This window comes from Somniosus microcephalus, chromosome 5 (assembly GCF_052327205.1).
Source record: "Somniosus microcephalus isolate GS21.2 chromosome 5, FLI_Smic_1.0, whole genome shotgun sequence".
NCBI lineage: Eukaryota > Metazoa > Chordata > Chondrichthyes > Squaliformes > Somniosidae > Somniosus > Somniosus microcephalus.
In genome coordinates this window covers 165343198-165358310 of record NC_140991.1, presented here as the reverse complement: position 1 = coordinate 165358310, position 15113 = coordinate 165343198, and the positions used below count along the sequence as shown (strand labels likewise).

Here is a 15113-nt window from a genome sequence, read left to right as displayed (position 1 = left end):
CTTCCCCCACCAATTGAAACGATTTTCTGAACTTAAGCCAGTTTTCAAGCCAATGTCACTTAGACTTAAAAATAATAGAGCTGCAGGCCTGGTAGCGGTGTGATTTATTGACTTTGATTGCATTCTCGGATTGCATTTATATGACATGTTAATCAGAAAATTGCTGTGTTTGCTGATTGGGACTTGTTGAAAAACTGGTTCTTAAATACTGCATTGTCATATCAATAAAACAATTTACTTTTAGGTATTTTTGTTTAACAGTGTTTCCTTTTTAAGCCTTTATTGTTGCTAATCTGCTACTTCACAAATTTATTTAGCTAAAAGGTGCCTCAAGGATAAATAAATGCCTAAAAAAGACAATTTAACAATTGAATATTGATATGTGTACTAATGCTGAATCCATGGCAAAGCCAAGCATTGAAAGCACAGTTTAAAATGAAGGTATCAGTAAACATTTACAGAGTGACAGAAAGTACAGTGGCTGCACCATTTCTGATTTGCAACTATGCTTATTGCAGCGTATTCTAATTAGAAGTACAGAAAAATATGGTGTAAATTATCAATGGCGAGATTGGCATGCTAGGCGGTAAAATTCACAAGCTGTGTCGCTCATCTTGCCGCTGTTGGAAAATGTGGGCTGTCATTCTAGTTTGAAGTCGTTTCTGTGAACTCCACAAATAGACAGTTCCATCTGGAGAGGAAAAGTTGGTGGAGAAAATCAGAAAAAAAATCAAGAGGTACATAGGTGATGCAATGGATGATCTTTAAGGAGGAGATGTTCCAAGTACAGGCTAGGTACATTCCAACAAGAGGGAAGGGTAAGGGAACCAAAGCAAGGGCTCATTGGATGATGAGGGAGATAGAGAAGATGATGAAACAAAAAAAGAGGGTCTATGATGCATGTCAGGTGAATTCTTCAAGGGAGAACCAGACCAAATACAATAAGTTGAGCGGGGATGTGAAGATGAAAATAAGATTGGCAAAAAGAGAATATGAGAGTAGAATGGCAGTTAACATAAAAAGGAACCCAAAAATCTTCTACCGGCATGTAAACAGCAAGTGGGTAGTAAGAGGCGGGGTGGGGCCTATTAGGGACAAAGAAGGTGATATATGCTTAGAGGCGCAGGGCAAGGCTAGAATACTCAATGAGTACTTTATATCGGTGTTTATTAAGGGGATGGATGCTGACAAAATATCGGTAGAAGTGGAAAAGGTAGAAGCAATGGAAGGGGTGAAAATTGATAGACAGGTGGTACTAGAAAGGCTGGGAATGCTTAGAGTGGATAAGTTGCCTGGTCCAGATGGCTTGCATCCCAGGTTGCAAAGGTAATTGGGGGAGGGGATAGAGGAAGGGCTTGCCATAATTTTTCAATCTTCCCTGGATGCAGGGGAGGTGCCTGAGGATTGGAAAGTGGCAAATATGACACCATTGTTCAAGAAAGGGTGTAGGGACGATCCTAGTAACTATAGGCCGGTCAGTTTAACATCAGTGGTGGGTAATGTTTTAGAAACAATAATCAAGGAAAACATTAACGGGCACTTGGAGAGGTTTAAGCTAATTAAGGAGAGCCAACATGGATTTGTAAAAGGCAGATCGTGTTTGACGAATCTAATTGAATTTTTTGATGAAGTAACAAGGAGGATTGATGAAGGGAATGCAATGGATGTTGTCTACAAGGATTTTAGGAAGGCGTTTGACAAAGTACCACATAGAAGGCTGGTTAACAAAATTGAGGCTCATGGAATAGGTGGGTCAGTGGCAGCTTGGATAAGGAATTCGCTTAAGGACAGACAACAGCAAGTTGTGGTAAATGACTGTTTTTCAGACTGGAGGATGGTAGGCAGTGGTGTTCCCCAAGGGTCAGTGCTGGGGCCACTGCTTTTTTTGATATATATAAATGACCTGGATATTGGAATATAGAGTAGCATTTCTAAATTTGCCAATGACATCAAAATTGGGGGGTTTGGCAAACAGTGAGGATGATACCAATCGACTGCAACAGGACATAGAAAGGCTAGCAGACAAGTGGCAGATGGAATTTAATACAGAGAAGTGTGAGGTGATGCATTTTGGCAGAAGGAACAGGGAGAGGCAATATACACTTAACGGCACAGTTTTAAAGAGTGTGCAGGGACAGAGGGACCTGGGAGTTAATGTGCATAGGTCCCTGAAGGTGGCGGGACATATTGAGAATGGTTAGCAAAGCCTATGGGATCTTGGGCTTCATAAATAGAGGTATTGGGTACAAAAGTAGAGAAGTTTTGCTGGACCTTTATAAAGCGCTGGTTAGGCCAAAACTAGAGTATTGCGTCCAGTTCCGGTCACCACACTTTAGGAAGGATGTGAAGGCACTTGAGAGGGTGCAGAGAAGATTTACCAGAATGGTTCCGGGGATGGGGGATCTTAGCTACAAGGACAGGTTGGAGAAGCTGGATTTGTTTTCATTAGCGCAAAGGAGGTTGAGGGGTGATTTGATAGAGGTGTACAAGATTATGACGGGTTTGGATAGGCTAGAGGGGGAAAGGCTGTTCGCACTAGTTGATGGTACAAGGGCTAGGGAACAGAGATTTAAGGTTTGGGGCAAGAGATATAGCGGGGGGGATCCGAGGAAAAACTTTTTTATGCAGAAAGCGGTGAGGACCTAGAATTCGCTGCCGACGGAAGTGGTGGAAGCGGAGACACACAATGTTTTCAAGGGGAGACTGGATAGGCACTTGAGGGAAATAAACTTGCAGGGCTACGAGGATAGAGCGGGGGAATGGGACTGACTGGATTGCTCTACAGAGAGCCGAATGGCCTCCTTCTGTGCCGTTATGACTCTATGGGGGAAAAATTCAGTTGGTTTGCGCCTCCCATTAGCGCCTTAAGAGGGCGCTAATGGGGTGCAAAGCAACTAGCGCCCGTGCGAGGCGATGTTTGCGCCACTCACGAAATTAACTAGACATTTTGCGGCAGCGCTAAACACTACCGCTACGATCTCCTGCGCCGGCAGATCGTAACGTCAGTCGAGTGTGCAATGCCCCGGTAGCGCCCCGGACCGGATATTGAGTGGCGACCCCCTGCCTTACCGCCTGCCGCTAGCAACGACAGGTTGAGGGGAGCGTTTTGCAGTCAGAAAGGGACTGGGGGAGCGCTATTTAAAGGCGAACGCTTCCTGCCTTTTTTTGTTGGTGACATTTTTGCACCACGCATTCTGAGAAAGAGAGAAACTTCTGGAGAGATTCAACGCTGTGTGAAGGAGTTTTGGGTACTGAGCAGCACTTTGCAGGTTCATTTTGATTTGCTCTTCCTTGTATCGATTTAGAAGAGACTGCGGGGGCTGCACTCTGAGCTCTTTCCCTGGTTCTCTCCATTGTTCTTTCCAGCAGATTTGATGTACAGGTCTCTCCAGGCCGAGCTTCAAGGCTGTAATGAGCAGGATGTGGATGGAGAGCAAGATCAACCCTCTCCTTTAAGTACTGGCCGGCGCCATTGTGTCTGCATTCCATTGCTGACTGACATCACATGAGCTTCGCCAGCGCTCTGAGGTAGTGCCTCGCTCCTCGGCCTTTGCGCCTTAAGACAGATGTGAAGCGCCTGATTTAGCGCTCCAATCACCTCCAGGGGCGATAAAAGCCAAGTTTGAAGTCGGAGGCGATAATTAGCGCCAGGCGCTAAACTTTGCGCACGGCTGATAATCATGCCCCAAACGGGGCAATACTGAATTTTTCCCACTAGGACTCTAGCCAAGCTTAAGCTTTAAAAACCTGTGAATTGTAGGATTAGAAAACTGGAGGAGGTAGATATTTCCAGCTTAAATTTAAAAAAAACCTAGGTTCTGTCCATGAACTTCTTTTTATATGCTGGTGAAACATTTTAAAATTGTAATTTCCAATTATTGATAATCCAAGTCTAAAACCCTTCTCTACGTATGTTATGACAATATTTAATAATTCATGTATGCAAATGACAACACCATCCATATATAGTTTAAATGGCTACACTTGTTGTGCTTCAAATGTTGTGACTATTATATGATTTGCACTATGGGCTGAGATGAGAAGCAATGTCTAAATTTTATCCAATTGATTTCTAATTTTTCATGTAGAAACAAATGAGTTGAATTTATTTTAGTGGAACCTAACCTACTTTATTCCTCTGTCCAGACCAGACTGAATCCTCATAAAATCTCCAGAACCGTAATTTACAAGGGTAATAGTTCATACTATAATGGTAAGGCTATTATACCTTACATCATGATTGCACTATTATATCATATCAAAAATGAAAGAGAAAAAAAGTCTAAGATTTTACGAGAGAAACAGCTACAGGTACACTATCCCTTATCTGAAAGCCTTGGGACCAGCTGAGTTTCGGTTTTCGGAATTTTTCGGATTTCAGAAGGTATTATTATAAGACTGGGAAATTTGTATTTAATATAAATTTTAAAAGTTCAGGCTACCTCTTGCGACTGTTCCGTGTCTCATTCCCCTTCCTGCTTCTCTGGAAAGCCGGATATCGGCTGACTCCTACTAAGCTGGCCCGCAAATCAGGTCGGGTGGGGGGGGAGAAAAGAATATCGGACGGGCCGCGGTTCAGGTCAGGGTCGGGGGGGGGTCCGGGGGGGGGGTCAGGGGGGAGAAAAGAATATCGGACGGGCCGCGGTTCGGGTCGGGTCGGGAGAAAAGAATATCGGACGGGCTGCGGGTCGGGTCGGGTCGGGGGGAGAAAAGAATATCGGACGGGCTGCTGCAGCTATCGGACCGGCCGCTGTATTGTTGGGTTCACTCTCCCGGTACCTCCTTCACACTGCCCGGCTCGGCCTGCAATCTCCTACCCAGGAGGGAACTCTGTGACCCTCTGCCCTGCTCAGCGTAAGTCGTGCGTCACTCTGGTCATGTCGTGCGCACTACTTGCGCTGAACGAAAAAACTTTCGGGTTTTTTTTTTTTTTTTTTAAGAGGTTTTCGGTTTTCAGAAGTTCGGATAAAGGATAGTCTACCTGTAATAACTTCTGTTACCTACATAAAACATGCTGTCCTTGAAAATAATCTTAACTTTTTGATTACAAGGGGTGATTCTGTGAAGTTTGAAATGGTCAGCAATGAAAAAGAACCTCATACACAGAATATTTAAGAACTGGATGTGTAAAAGTGAACTTAAAAGCATTACAAAAATATTCTCACTGGAAACACTCAGTTCTGAGGAAGGGTCTATATGCAAAACAACGACTGGTGTTCTCTCCATAGATGCTGCCTGACCGGCTGAGTGTTTCCAGCATTTTCCGCTTTTGTTTCAGATTTTCAGCATCTACAATATTTTGCTTGTTATACAAAAATATTCTCCTGGTAATAGAAGTGACAAACAACATGATGTAACTTGAGTTACAAACTAAAAAAAAACCTGCAAAAATCTCACAAAATACATAAATCAGCAAACAACAAAATTCAAGATTAATTGCACTCATGAAAAGATGATTTGTACCTGTTATATCAGTGAGCAGGTTGTTGTGTAAGTATAGTTCTTTGATGTGATAATTCATTCTCAAGAAATTTAAATTTTTAATCTATAATAAACAAATGGCAACAGAATGATTCAATAATAGCAAATAAATTGTCAATAGCAAGGGGTTACAATTTAAAATTAATAAAATATTAATAGTAAAGAAGATATAGCTGTGATACAAGACCACTCACCTCCATTTGTAACCATGGTGTACAAAATGCTGTTACTATATTAAGGTACAGTTCTTGAGTAATTTTACACAATTATTTGATTGGTGGTTTGCTAATGAATAAAATTGTAACAGTGAAAACTACCAGAAAACTATTTTGAACTGGAACAGAGTCAGACACAGCAATTTCATATGAGTAGAATTTACATCTCCCATGGACCCAAAACCACTCTCCTGGGACATCACCTCAGCATTACTCCAGCTCTGTGTGAGAACAGAGCGCAGAAGTTCCGGCCCGGAAGCCCCTGTCAACGCTCGCCCCCAAAGCCAATATGGCAGTTGTGAGAGCTAACAAGAGAGGCTCCATGACAATGGGCACCACTGTCATGTTGATGGAGCTGACCGCTCGGTCCACGTTAGAGAGAACGGTCTTCATGCTCTGTGTGAAGCCTTGACACAAGTTGGAGCTGGACTCCTCCATGCCCTGTCACATTGTGCGCATCAGCCTTCTTTAGTAGGAGAAGTCAGTAGCTGAGTTCTCTGCAGCATTAGCTAGTATGCGATATTGCCCTCTGGCTAGCTGGCACCTATCCACCTGCCCTAGCTCTTGCACACTTCTGCCTGGTGAGTCACCACGTGAAGACCCCTGCTCTAGCAGCTTTAGCCTACAGCTAAAGTACGTTTGGTGCCAATATCTGAGCTGGTGCTTATGGGGGTGAGATTGAGTGACGCTGCATCATCAGGAAGGCATCAAGTGGCAGTGGTATAACCATGTCTTCAGCACTTGAAATGAAAGAGATGGACAAAGGTTAGTTTTTAGTGTAAAGGGAAAGCAGAGAGACATGGCTGTTGAAAGTGCAATGTGTATAGGCCCCCCTGGTAGCAGCTGTGAAGTGGCAGAACGTATTAATGCAGAGATTAGACAAACATGCAGTAAGTGCAGAGTGGTTTTAATGGGGGATTTTAACTTCCATATAGATTGGGAGAAGCAGATGAGCTCATGTCAGAAAGGTAGAACATTTCTTGAGTGTGTTCAGGATAGTTTTCTGCAACAATATGTCCTAGAACCAACAAGGGGGCAGGTTATATTAGATGCAATAATGAGCAATGAGCAAGATTTAGTTAACAGTCTAACGGTGCATGAACATTTATCTAATAGCGATCATAACATGGTTGAGTTCAATGTAGTGTCTAAAAGGGAGAAACGCGAAACAGCGACTGAGATTCTAGATTTAGGTATGGCCAACTTCAGCGGGATGAAACAGAGACTGTCCAGAGTAAACTGGGCAAACCTGTTAATGGGTGAAACAACAGAAGATCAGTGGAAGGTGTTCAAGAAATAATTTAGTGTGATACAGAACCAGTTTATACCCCTAAGGGGCAAGAGTGCTACTTGCCAAAAAAAACAGCCATGGATAACTTCTTCTCCTTCTTAGGCAGTCCCTCGGAACCGAGGATGACTTGCTTCCACATTAAAAATGAGTTCTCAGGTGACTGATGAGTCCAATGCGGGACCTACAGTCTCTGTCACAGGTGGGGCAGATGGTGGTTGAAGGGGTGGGTGGGTGGGGTGCTTGGGTTGACGTGCGCTCCTTGCGCTGCCTTCGCTTGGCTTCCGCTTGCTCCCGGCGAAGAGACTCGAGGTGTTCGGTGCCTTCTCGGAAGCTTCTCCTCCACTTTGTGCGGTCTTGGGCCAGGGATTCCCAGGTGTCGATGGGGATGTTACACTTTTCCAAGGAGGCTTTGAGGGTGTCCTTGAAGCATTTCCTCTGCCCACCTGGGGCTCTCTTGTCGTGCCGGAGCTCCAAGCAGAGTGCTTGTTTTGGGAGTCTCGTATCAGGCATGCGGACAATGATTGAGTGTAGTCAAAGCTTCGATGCTGGGGATGTTGGCCTGAGCAAGAACACGGACGTTGGTGCGCTTATCCTGCCAATGGATTTGCAGGATCTTGCGGAGGCAACTTTGGTGGTACCTCTCCAGTGCTTTGAGGTGCCTACTGTACATGGTCCATGTCTCTGAGGCATACAGCAGGGTGGGTATCACTGCTGCTCTGTAGACCATGAGCTTAGTGCCGGGTTTGAGGTCCTGGTCTTCAAACACTCTCTTCCTCAGGCAACCGAAGGCTGCACTGGCACACTGAAGGCGGTGTTGGACTTCGTCGTCGATGTCTGCCCTTGTTGACAGTAGGCTCCCGAGGTATGGAAAGTGGTCCACGTTGTCCAAGGCCTTGTCGTGGATTTTGATAATCGGGGGGCAGTACTGTGTGTGGTAAAGTGGTAAGGAACATCATAAAACTAAAGAGGTAAGGAACAACATAAAACTAAAAGAAAAAGCATACAAGCAAAAAAAGCACAGATCCTGGTGAACGGGAGAGATACAAAGAACAGCAAAGGGTGTCAAAACAGATAGTAAGAGCTTAAAAAGGAGTATGACAAGAAACTTGCAAGGGATATCAAAAGCAACAAAAAAAACTTTTACGATTATATTAGGAATTAGAGGGTGGTCAGGAGCAATGAGGGCCCCTTAAAAACTGACAATGTTGATATTATAAATGAAAATAAGGAAATGTCAGACGTGTTAAATAATTACTTTGCATCAGTATTTACAGTAGAGGAAGAGGATAGCCCAAGGAAATATTGAATCAGGGACAGCGGCTCACCAAAATTAATGTAAGCAAATTAATAGTAATGCAGAAAATAATGGCACTGAAGAGTGACAAATCCCCACAACCAGATGGTTTTCATAAAAGGGCTTTAAAGGAAGTAGGTGAGAACATTGCCGATGCCCTAACTATGATCTTCCAAAGTTCTCTTGATTCAGAAACCGTTCCTTTAGATTGGAAAATTACGCATGTCACTCTGCTATTTAAGAAAAGTGAGAGGGAAACCAGGGAATTATACACCAGTTAGCCTAACATCTGTTGTCAGGAAATTACTAGAGTATATAATTAAGGATAGAGTTACTGAAAACCTTGAAAATTTTCAACTGATCAGAGAGAGCCAGCATGGATTTGTAAAGAGTAGGGCATGCCTGATGAACCTGATTGAATTTTTTGAAGAGGTGACTACAGTAGTGGACAGGGGAATGTCTATGGATGTTATTTATATGGACTTCCAGAAGACATTTAATAAAATCTAAAGTTGAAGCTCATGGAATTGAGGGTAACTTATTGACCTGTATAGGAGATTGGCTGAGCAGCAGGAGACAGAGAATAGGGATAATGGGTAGGTACTCTAATTGACAGGATGTGACTAGTGGCATCCCACAGCGATCTGTGTTGGGGCCTCAACTATTCACTGTATTTAGTAACGACTTAGATGACTGGATAGAGAGTCACATATCCAAGTTTACCGATGACACAAAGATAGGCAGCACTGAAAGCAGTGTAGATGGAAGCATAAAATTACAAAGAGATATTAATAGATGAAGTGGATGGGCAATACTGTGGCAAATGGATTTCAATACAGGCAAGTGTGAGGTCATCCACTTTGGACCTAAAATGGATAGATCACAGTACTTTCTAAATGGTGAAAAGCGAGAAGCAGTGGAGATCCAAAGAGACTTAGGAGTCCATGTACATAGATCATTAAAAATGTCATGGACAGATACAGAAAATAATCAAAAAGGCTAATAGAATGCTGGCCTTTATATCTAGAGAACTAGAATACAAGGGGTTAGAAGTCATGCTGCAGCTATACAAAGCCTTGATTAGACCACACCTGGAGTACCGTGTTCAGTTCTGGGTACCACACCGTAGAAAGGATATATTGGCCTTGGAGGAAGCACAGCGTAATTTACTAGAATGATACCTGGACTCCAAGGGTAATCTTACGAGGAGAGATTACACAAAACTAGGGTTGTATTCCCTGGAATTTAGAAGATTAAGATGTGACTTGATTGAAGTTTTCAAGATATTAAGGGGAACTATGGTAGATAGAGAGAAACGATTTCTGCTGGTTTGGGAATCTAGGACTAGGGGGCATAGCCTAAAAATTAGAGCCAGACCTTTCAGGAGTGAAGTTAGGAAACACTTCTACACACAAAGGGTGGTTGAAGATTGGATTCTCTTCCGCAAATGGCAGTTGATGCTGGGTCAATTGTTAATTTTAAATCTGAGCTTGATAGTTTTCTTTTACCCAAAGGTATTAAGGGATATGCAGCAAAGGCGGGTATATGGAGTTAGTCATGACCTCATTGATTGGCGGAACAGGCTCAAGGGGCTAAATGGTGTATTCCTGTTCCTATCAGCTAATTCAGCACAAACCTGGGATCAAATTTGGAATATTTGTGCCCTTTAGTTAGTACCAGACCAGACCATACGTTTTAATACTGGGCCATCCGGGGTGCTCTAGTTGTTTTCTTGTCAGTAGCAAGCATCTTGGCAGACATCAATAGCTGAGATTCTCCATACAGTTGATGCATAATGGTGTCAGTAACAAAAGACTACTAATTGAGGCATAATCACTACAAGCTTTCTAGTGCTAATCGTGAATTAACTAGTTGGAAATAATAGTCAACATATATCATAACTAGTTTAGTGATATACCTAGGATCTGGAATTATATGGGAACGGTAGCGTAGTGGGAATGTCACTGGGCTAGTAATCCAGAGGCCTGGACTAATGATCCAGAGACATGAGTACAAATCCCACCACAGCAGCTGGGGATTTTAAATTCAGTTAGTATCAGTAGTCATAAAACTATCAGATTGTCATTAAAAACCCATCTGGTTCACTAATCTTCTTTAGGGAAGGAAATCTGCCGTCCTTACCTGGTCTGGCCTATGTGTGGCTCCAGACCCACAGCAATGTGGTTGACTATTAACTGCCCTCTGAAATGGCCTAGCAAGCCATTCAGTTGTAACAAACCGCTACAAAAAACAATAAAAAGAATGAAACCGGATGGACCACCCGGCATCGATCTCGGCACCGGCTATGGACACGGCAATGGCACATCCAACCCAGTCGATCCTGCAAAGTCCTCCTCAACAGTGTCTGGGGACTTGTGTCAAAATTGGGAGAGCTGTCCCACAGACTAGTCAAGCAACAGCCTGACATAGTCATACTCACAGAATCATACCTTTCAGCCAATGTCCCAAACTCCTCCATCACCATCCCTGGGTATGTCCTGTCCCACCAGCAGGACAGACCCACCAGGGGTGGCGGCACAGTGGTATACAGTCGGGAAGGAGTGGCCCTGGGAGTCATCAACATTGATTCCAGACCCCATGAAGTCTTATGGCTTCAGGTCAAGCATGGGCAAGGAAACCTCCTGCTGATTACCACCTACTGCCCTCCCTCAGCAGATGAATCAGTACTCCTCCATGTTGAACACCACTTGGAAGAAGCACTGAGAGTAGCAAAGGCACAGAATGTACTCTAGGTGGGGGACTTCAAGTCCATCACCAAGAGTGGCTTGGTAGCACCACCACTGACCGAGCTGGCTGAGTCCTGAAGGACATTACTGCCAGTCTGGGCCTGCGACAGGTGGTGAGAGAGCCAACTAGAGGAAAAAACCTACTTGAGCTTGTCCTCACCAATCCACCTGTTGCAGATGCATCTGTCCATGACAGTATTGGTAGCAGTGACCACCGCACGAAGTCCCGTCTTCACACTGAGGACAACCTCCATCGTGTTGTGTGGCACTACCACCGTGCTAAATGCGATAGATTCAGAACAGATCTAGCAGTTCAAAACTGGGCATCCATGAGGCACTGTGGGGCAGCAGCAGAATTGTATTCCATCACAATCTGTAACCTCATGGCCCAGCATATCCCTCACACTACCATTAGCATCAAGCCAGGGGACCAACCCTGGTTCAGTAAGGAGTGTAGAAGAGCATGCCAGGAGCAGCACCAGGTGTACCTAAAAATGAAGTGCCAACCTGGGGAAGAAGCAACACAGGACTACATGCAGGCTAAAAAGTGGAAGCAGCATACTACTGACAGGGCTAAGCGATCCCACAATCAACGGATCAGATAAAAGCTCTGCTGTCCTGCCATGTCCAGTCGTGAATGGTGGTGGACTATTTAACAACTAACGGGAGGAGAAGGCTCCATGAATATCCCAGTCCTCAATGATGGTGGAGTCCAGCACATGAATGCAAAAGACAAGGCTGAAGCATTTGCAACCATCTTCAGCCAGAAGTGCCGAGTGAATGATCCATATCGGCCTACTCCTGAGGTCCCCAGCATCACAGAAGCCAGTCTTCAGCCAATTCGATTCACCCCGCGTGATTTCAAGAAATGGCTGAGTGCACTGGATACAGCAAAGGCTATGGGCCCCGACAACATCCCGGCTATCGTGCTGAAGACTTGTGCTCCAGAACTAACCATGCCTCTAGCCAAGCTGTTCCAGTACAGCTACAACACTGGCATCTATCCGACAATGTGGAAAACTGCCCAGGTATGTCCTGTCCACAAAAAGGACAAATCCAGCCTGGCCAATTACCGCCCCATCAGTCTACTCTCAATCATCAGCAAAGTGATGGAAGGTGTCATCGAAAGTGCTATCAAGCAGCACTTACTCACCAATAACCTGCACACTGATGCCCAGTTTGGGTTCCGCCAAGACCACTTGGCTCCCGACCTCATTACAGCTTTGGTCCAAACATGGACAAAGGAGCTGAATTCCAGAGGTGAGGTGAGAGTGACTGCCCTTGACATCAAGGCAGCATTTGACCAAGTGTGGCATCAAGGAGCCCAAGTAAAACTGAAGTCAATGGGAAACAGGGGGAAAACTCTCCACTGGCTGGAGTCATACCTAGCACAAAGGAAGATGGTTGTGGTGGGTGAAGGTCAATCATCACAGCCCCAGGACATCACTGCAGGAGTTCCTCAGGGCAGCGTCCTAGGCCCAACCATCTTCAGCTGCTTCATCAATGACCTTCCCTCCAACATAAGGTCAGAAATGGGGATGTTCACTAATGACTGCACAGTGTTCAGCACCATTCACAACTCCTCAGATAATGAAGCAGTCCATGCCCATATGCAACAAGACCTGGACGACGTTCAGGCTTGGGCTGATAAGTGGCAGGTAATATTCGCGCCACACAACTGCCAGGCAATAACTATCTCCAACAAGCAAGAGTCTAAACACCTCCCCTTGACATTTACCATTGCCGAATCCCCCACCATCAACATCCTGGGGGTCACCATTGACCAGAAATTTAACTGGACCAGCCACATAAATACTGTGGCAACAAGAGCAGGTCAGAGGCTAGGTATTCTGCGGCGAGTGTCTCGCCTCCTGACTCCCCAAAGCCTTTCCACCATCTACAAGGCACAAGTAAGGAGTGTGATGGAATACTCTCCACTTGCCTGGATGAGTGCAGCTGCAACAACACTCAAGAAGCTTGACACCATCCAGGACAAAGCAGCCCGCTTGATTGGCACCCCATCCACCACCTTAAACATTCACTCCCTCCACCACCGGCATACCATGGCTGCACTGTAGCAACTCGCCAAGGCTTCTTCGGCGGCACCTCCCAAACCCGCAACCTCTTCCACCTAGAAGGACAAGGGCAGCAGGTGCATGGGTACACCACCACCTCCAAGTTCCCCTCCAAGTCACACACCATACTGACTTAGAAGTATATCGCCGATCCTTCATAGTCGCTGGGTCAAAATCCTGGAACTCCCTACTATTATGTCCGTGTGTAATTGAGACACGGACTGCTGGAGTTGGTTACAACAGGTGTTTACTGAGTGGAGACAAAACTGGAACTACTATGCAAAGTTACTACACAGGCTTATATACAGGGGTGGTCACTACTGGTACTGCAGTATACAGGGGCTGCAGAACATAGTTCCTTCTGCAAAGTACATACACTATAATTCCTCCCCTTTAAGCTAAACAGTACATAACATTCGATTAATAATTAAATAATATTTACAATTACAGTTGCTAGATACATTAGCTGAAGTTAAGCAATTATAAGTTCAGTCTTTGAGGAGGCTTCCTGATTCTGTCTGGATAACGCCTCTTTGGGGTATCAGGTTCTTCGGCAAAGTTGATTCGGGGTCAACGTCGTTGTTTGGTTCGTCCGCTTCCAATATCACCGATTCTGCGGTAGATGCAATTGGTACTTCGGTTTCATCACCAGGTGTATCGGATTGTGGTGTGGAATTGACGTTTTCCAGTGACTCTAGAATCTGGTCAGCATGGCATCTTACAATGCTCTCTCCAACATCCACGGTATACACTAGAGGTCCTTGCCGTGTGCAGATCGTTCCTGGCTGCCATTTCCCTGTGCGGTAGTCCCAGGCCAAAACTGGTTGACCTAGCTTAAAACTCCTGGTTGGCCTTTCATTCATATTCTGAAACTGCCTGTTCTCCACATCTCTTCTGATGTTTGGCTTAACCAAATCCAAGCGGCATCGTAGTCTTCAATTGAAGAACATCATGGCTGGAGTTTGGTTGGTAACTGCATGTGTCGTATTCCGGTAGGCAAACAAGAAGTTATCCACCTTGTGTTGTAGGGGTATGTCTTCATTACACATTGCCTTGATAGCCTTCTTGAATGTTTGAACGAACCTCTCAGCCAATCCATTGGTGGCTGGATGATATGGGGCAGATGTGTAATGCTTAACACCATTGTTCTTTAAGAACCTCCGGAACTCTTCAGACACAAACTGTGGTCCATTGTCGGAGGAAATCTGTTCAGGCAGCCCATTTCTGGTGAATATGGTCCGTAAGACTGTGATAGTTTTTTCTGTGGTGGTTGAGGACATTTTTATTACCTCTGGCCACTTTGAATGCGCATCCACCGCAATTAAAAACATCGAGTCCATAAATCGACCAGCAAAATCAAAGTGCACCCTTTGCCATGGAGATGAGGGCCACTCCCATGGATGTAGAGGGGCTTGTGGTGGGGCGTTTTGGACCTTCTGGCATCCTGTACAGCTCTTGGTCATCTCTTCGATTTCTCTATCGATTCCCGGCCACCACACAAACACTCTGGCTAAGTTCTTCATTTTTACCCCTCCCAGATGACCCTCATGAAGCTCATTGAGCACTCTATCCTTCAATTTGGGTGGAATTACTACTCTGGATCCACACATCAAGGTTCCTCTGCACACTGACAGCTGTTCTCTTCTCGGCAAGAATGCTGGCAACAGTGGTTCGCCATGTGCTGGCCATCCCTTCACCGTTAAATCCTAGACCCTGGAGAGTGTCGGGTCATTTCGTGTTTCCTTTTCTATGTTTGCATTCGTCACAGGTGGACATTCGACTATGGTCGAGTGGAATATCTCCACAGGATCCACTGCAGGTGCTTCTTCCACCGTCGGCGCGACAATCCATCAGCATTCCCATGCTGTTTAGTTCCTTTGTACTCGATGTCATATTGGTGTGCCCCTAGGAAAAGGGGCCACCTCTGTAGCCGTTGTGCTGTCATTATCGGGACGCCCTTCTGAGGGTTGAAAATGGAGACAAGAGGTTGATGATCAGTTAGTAGAGTAA

General features: G+C 45.0%; 1 protein-coding gene across 1 annotated transcript in view; it reads right to left on the bottom strand.

The window, feature by feature from the left end:
* lrrc72 (leucine rich repeat containing 72) overlaps window positions 1–15113 on the bottom strand; it is an 85370-nt gene that overhangs the window by 38324 nt on the left and 31933 nt on the right. Inside the window, exon 3 of the mRNA XM_085988398.1 lies at window positions 5464–5545. Coding sequence (XP_085844524.1) covers window positions 5464–5545 — 82 coding nt within the window. The remainder of the gene's footprint in view (window positions 1–5463; window positions 5546–15113) is intronic.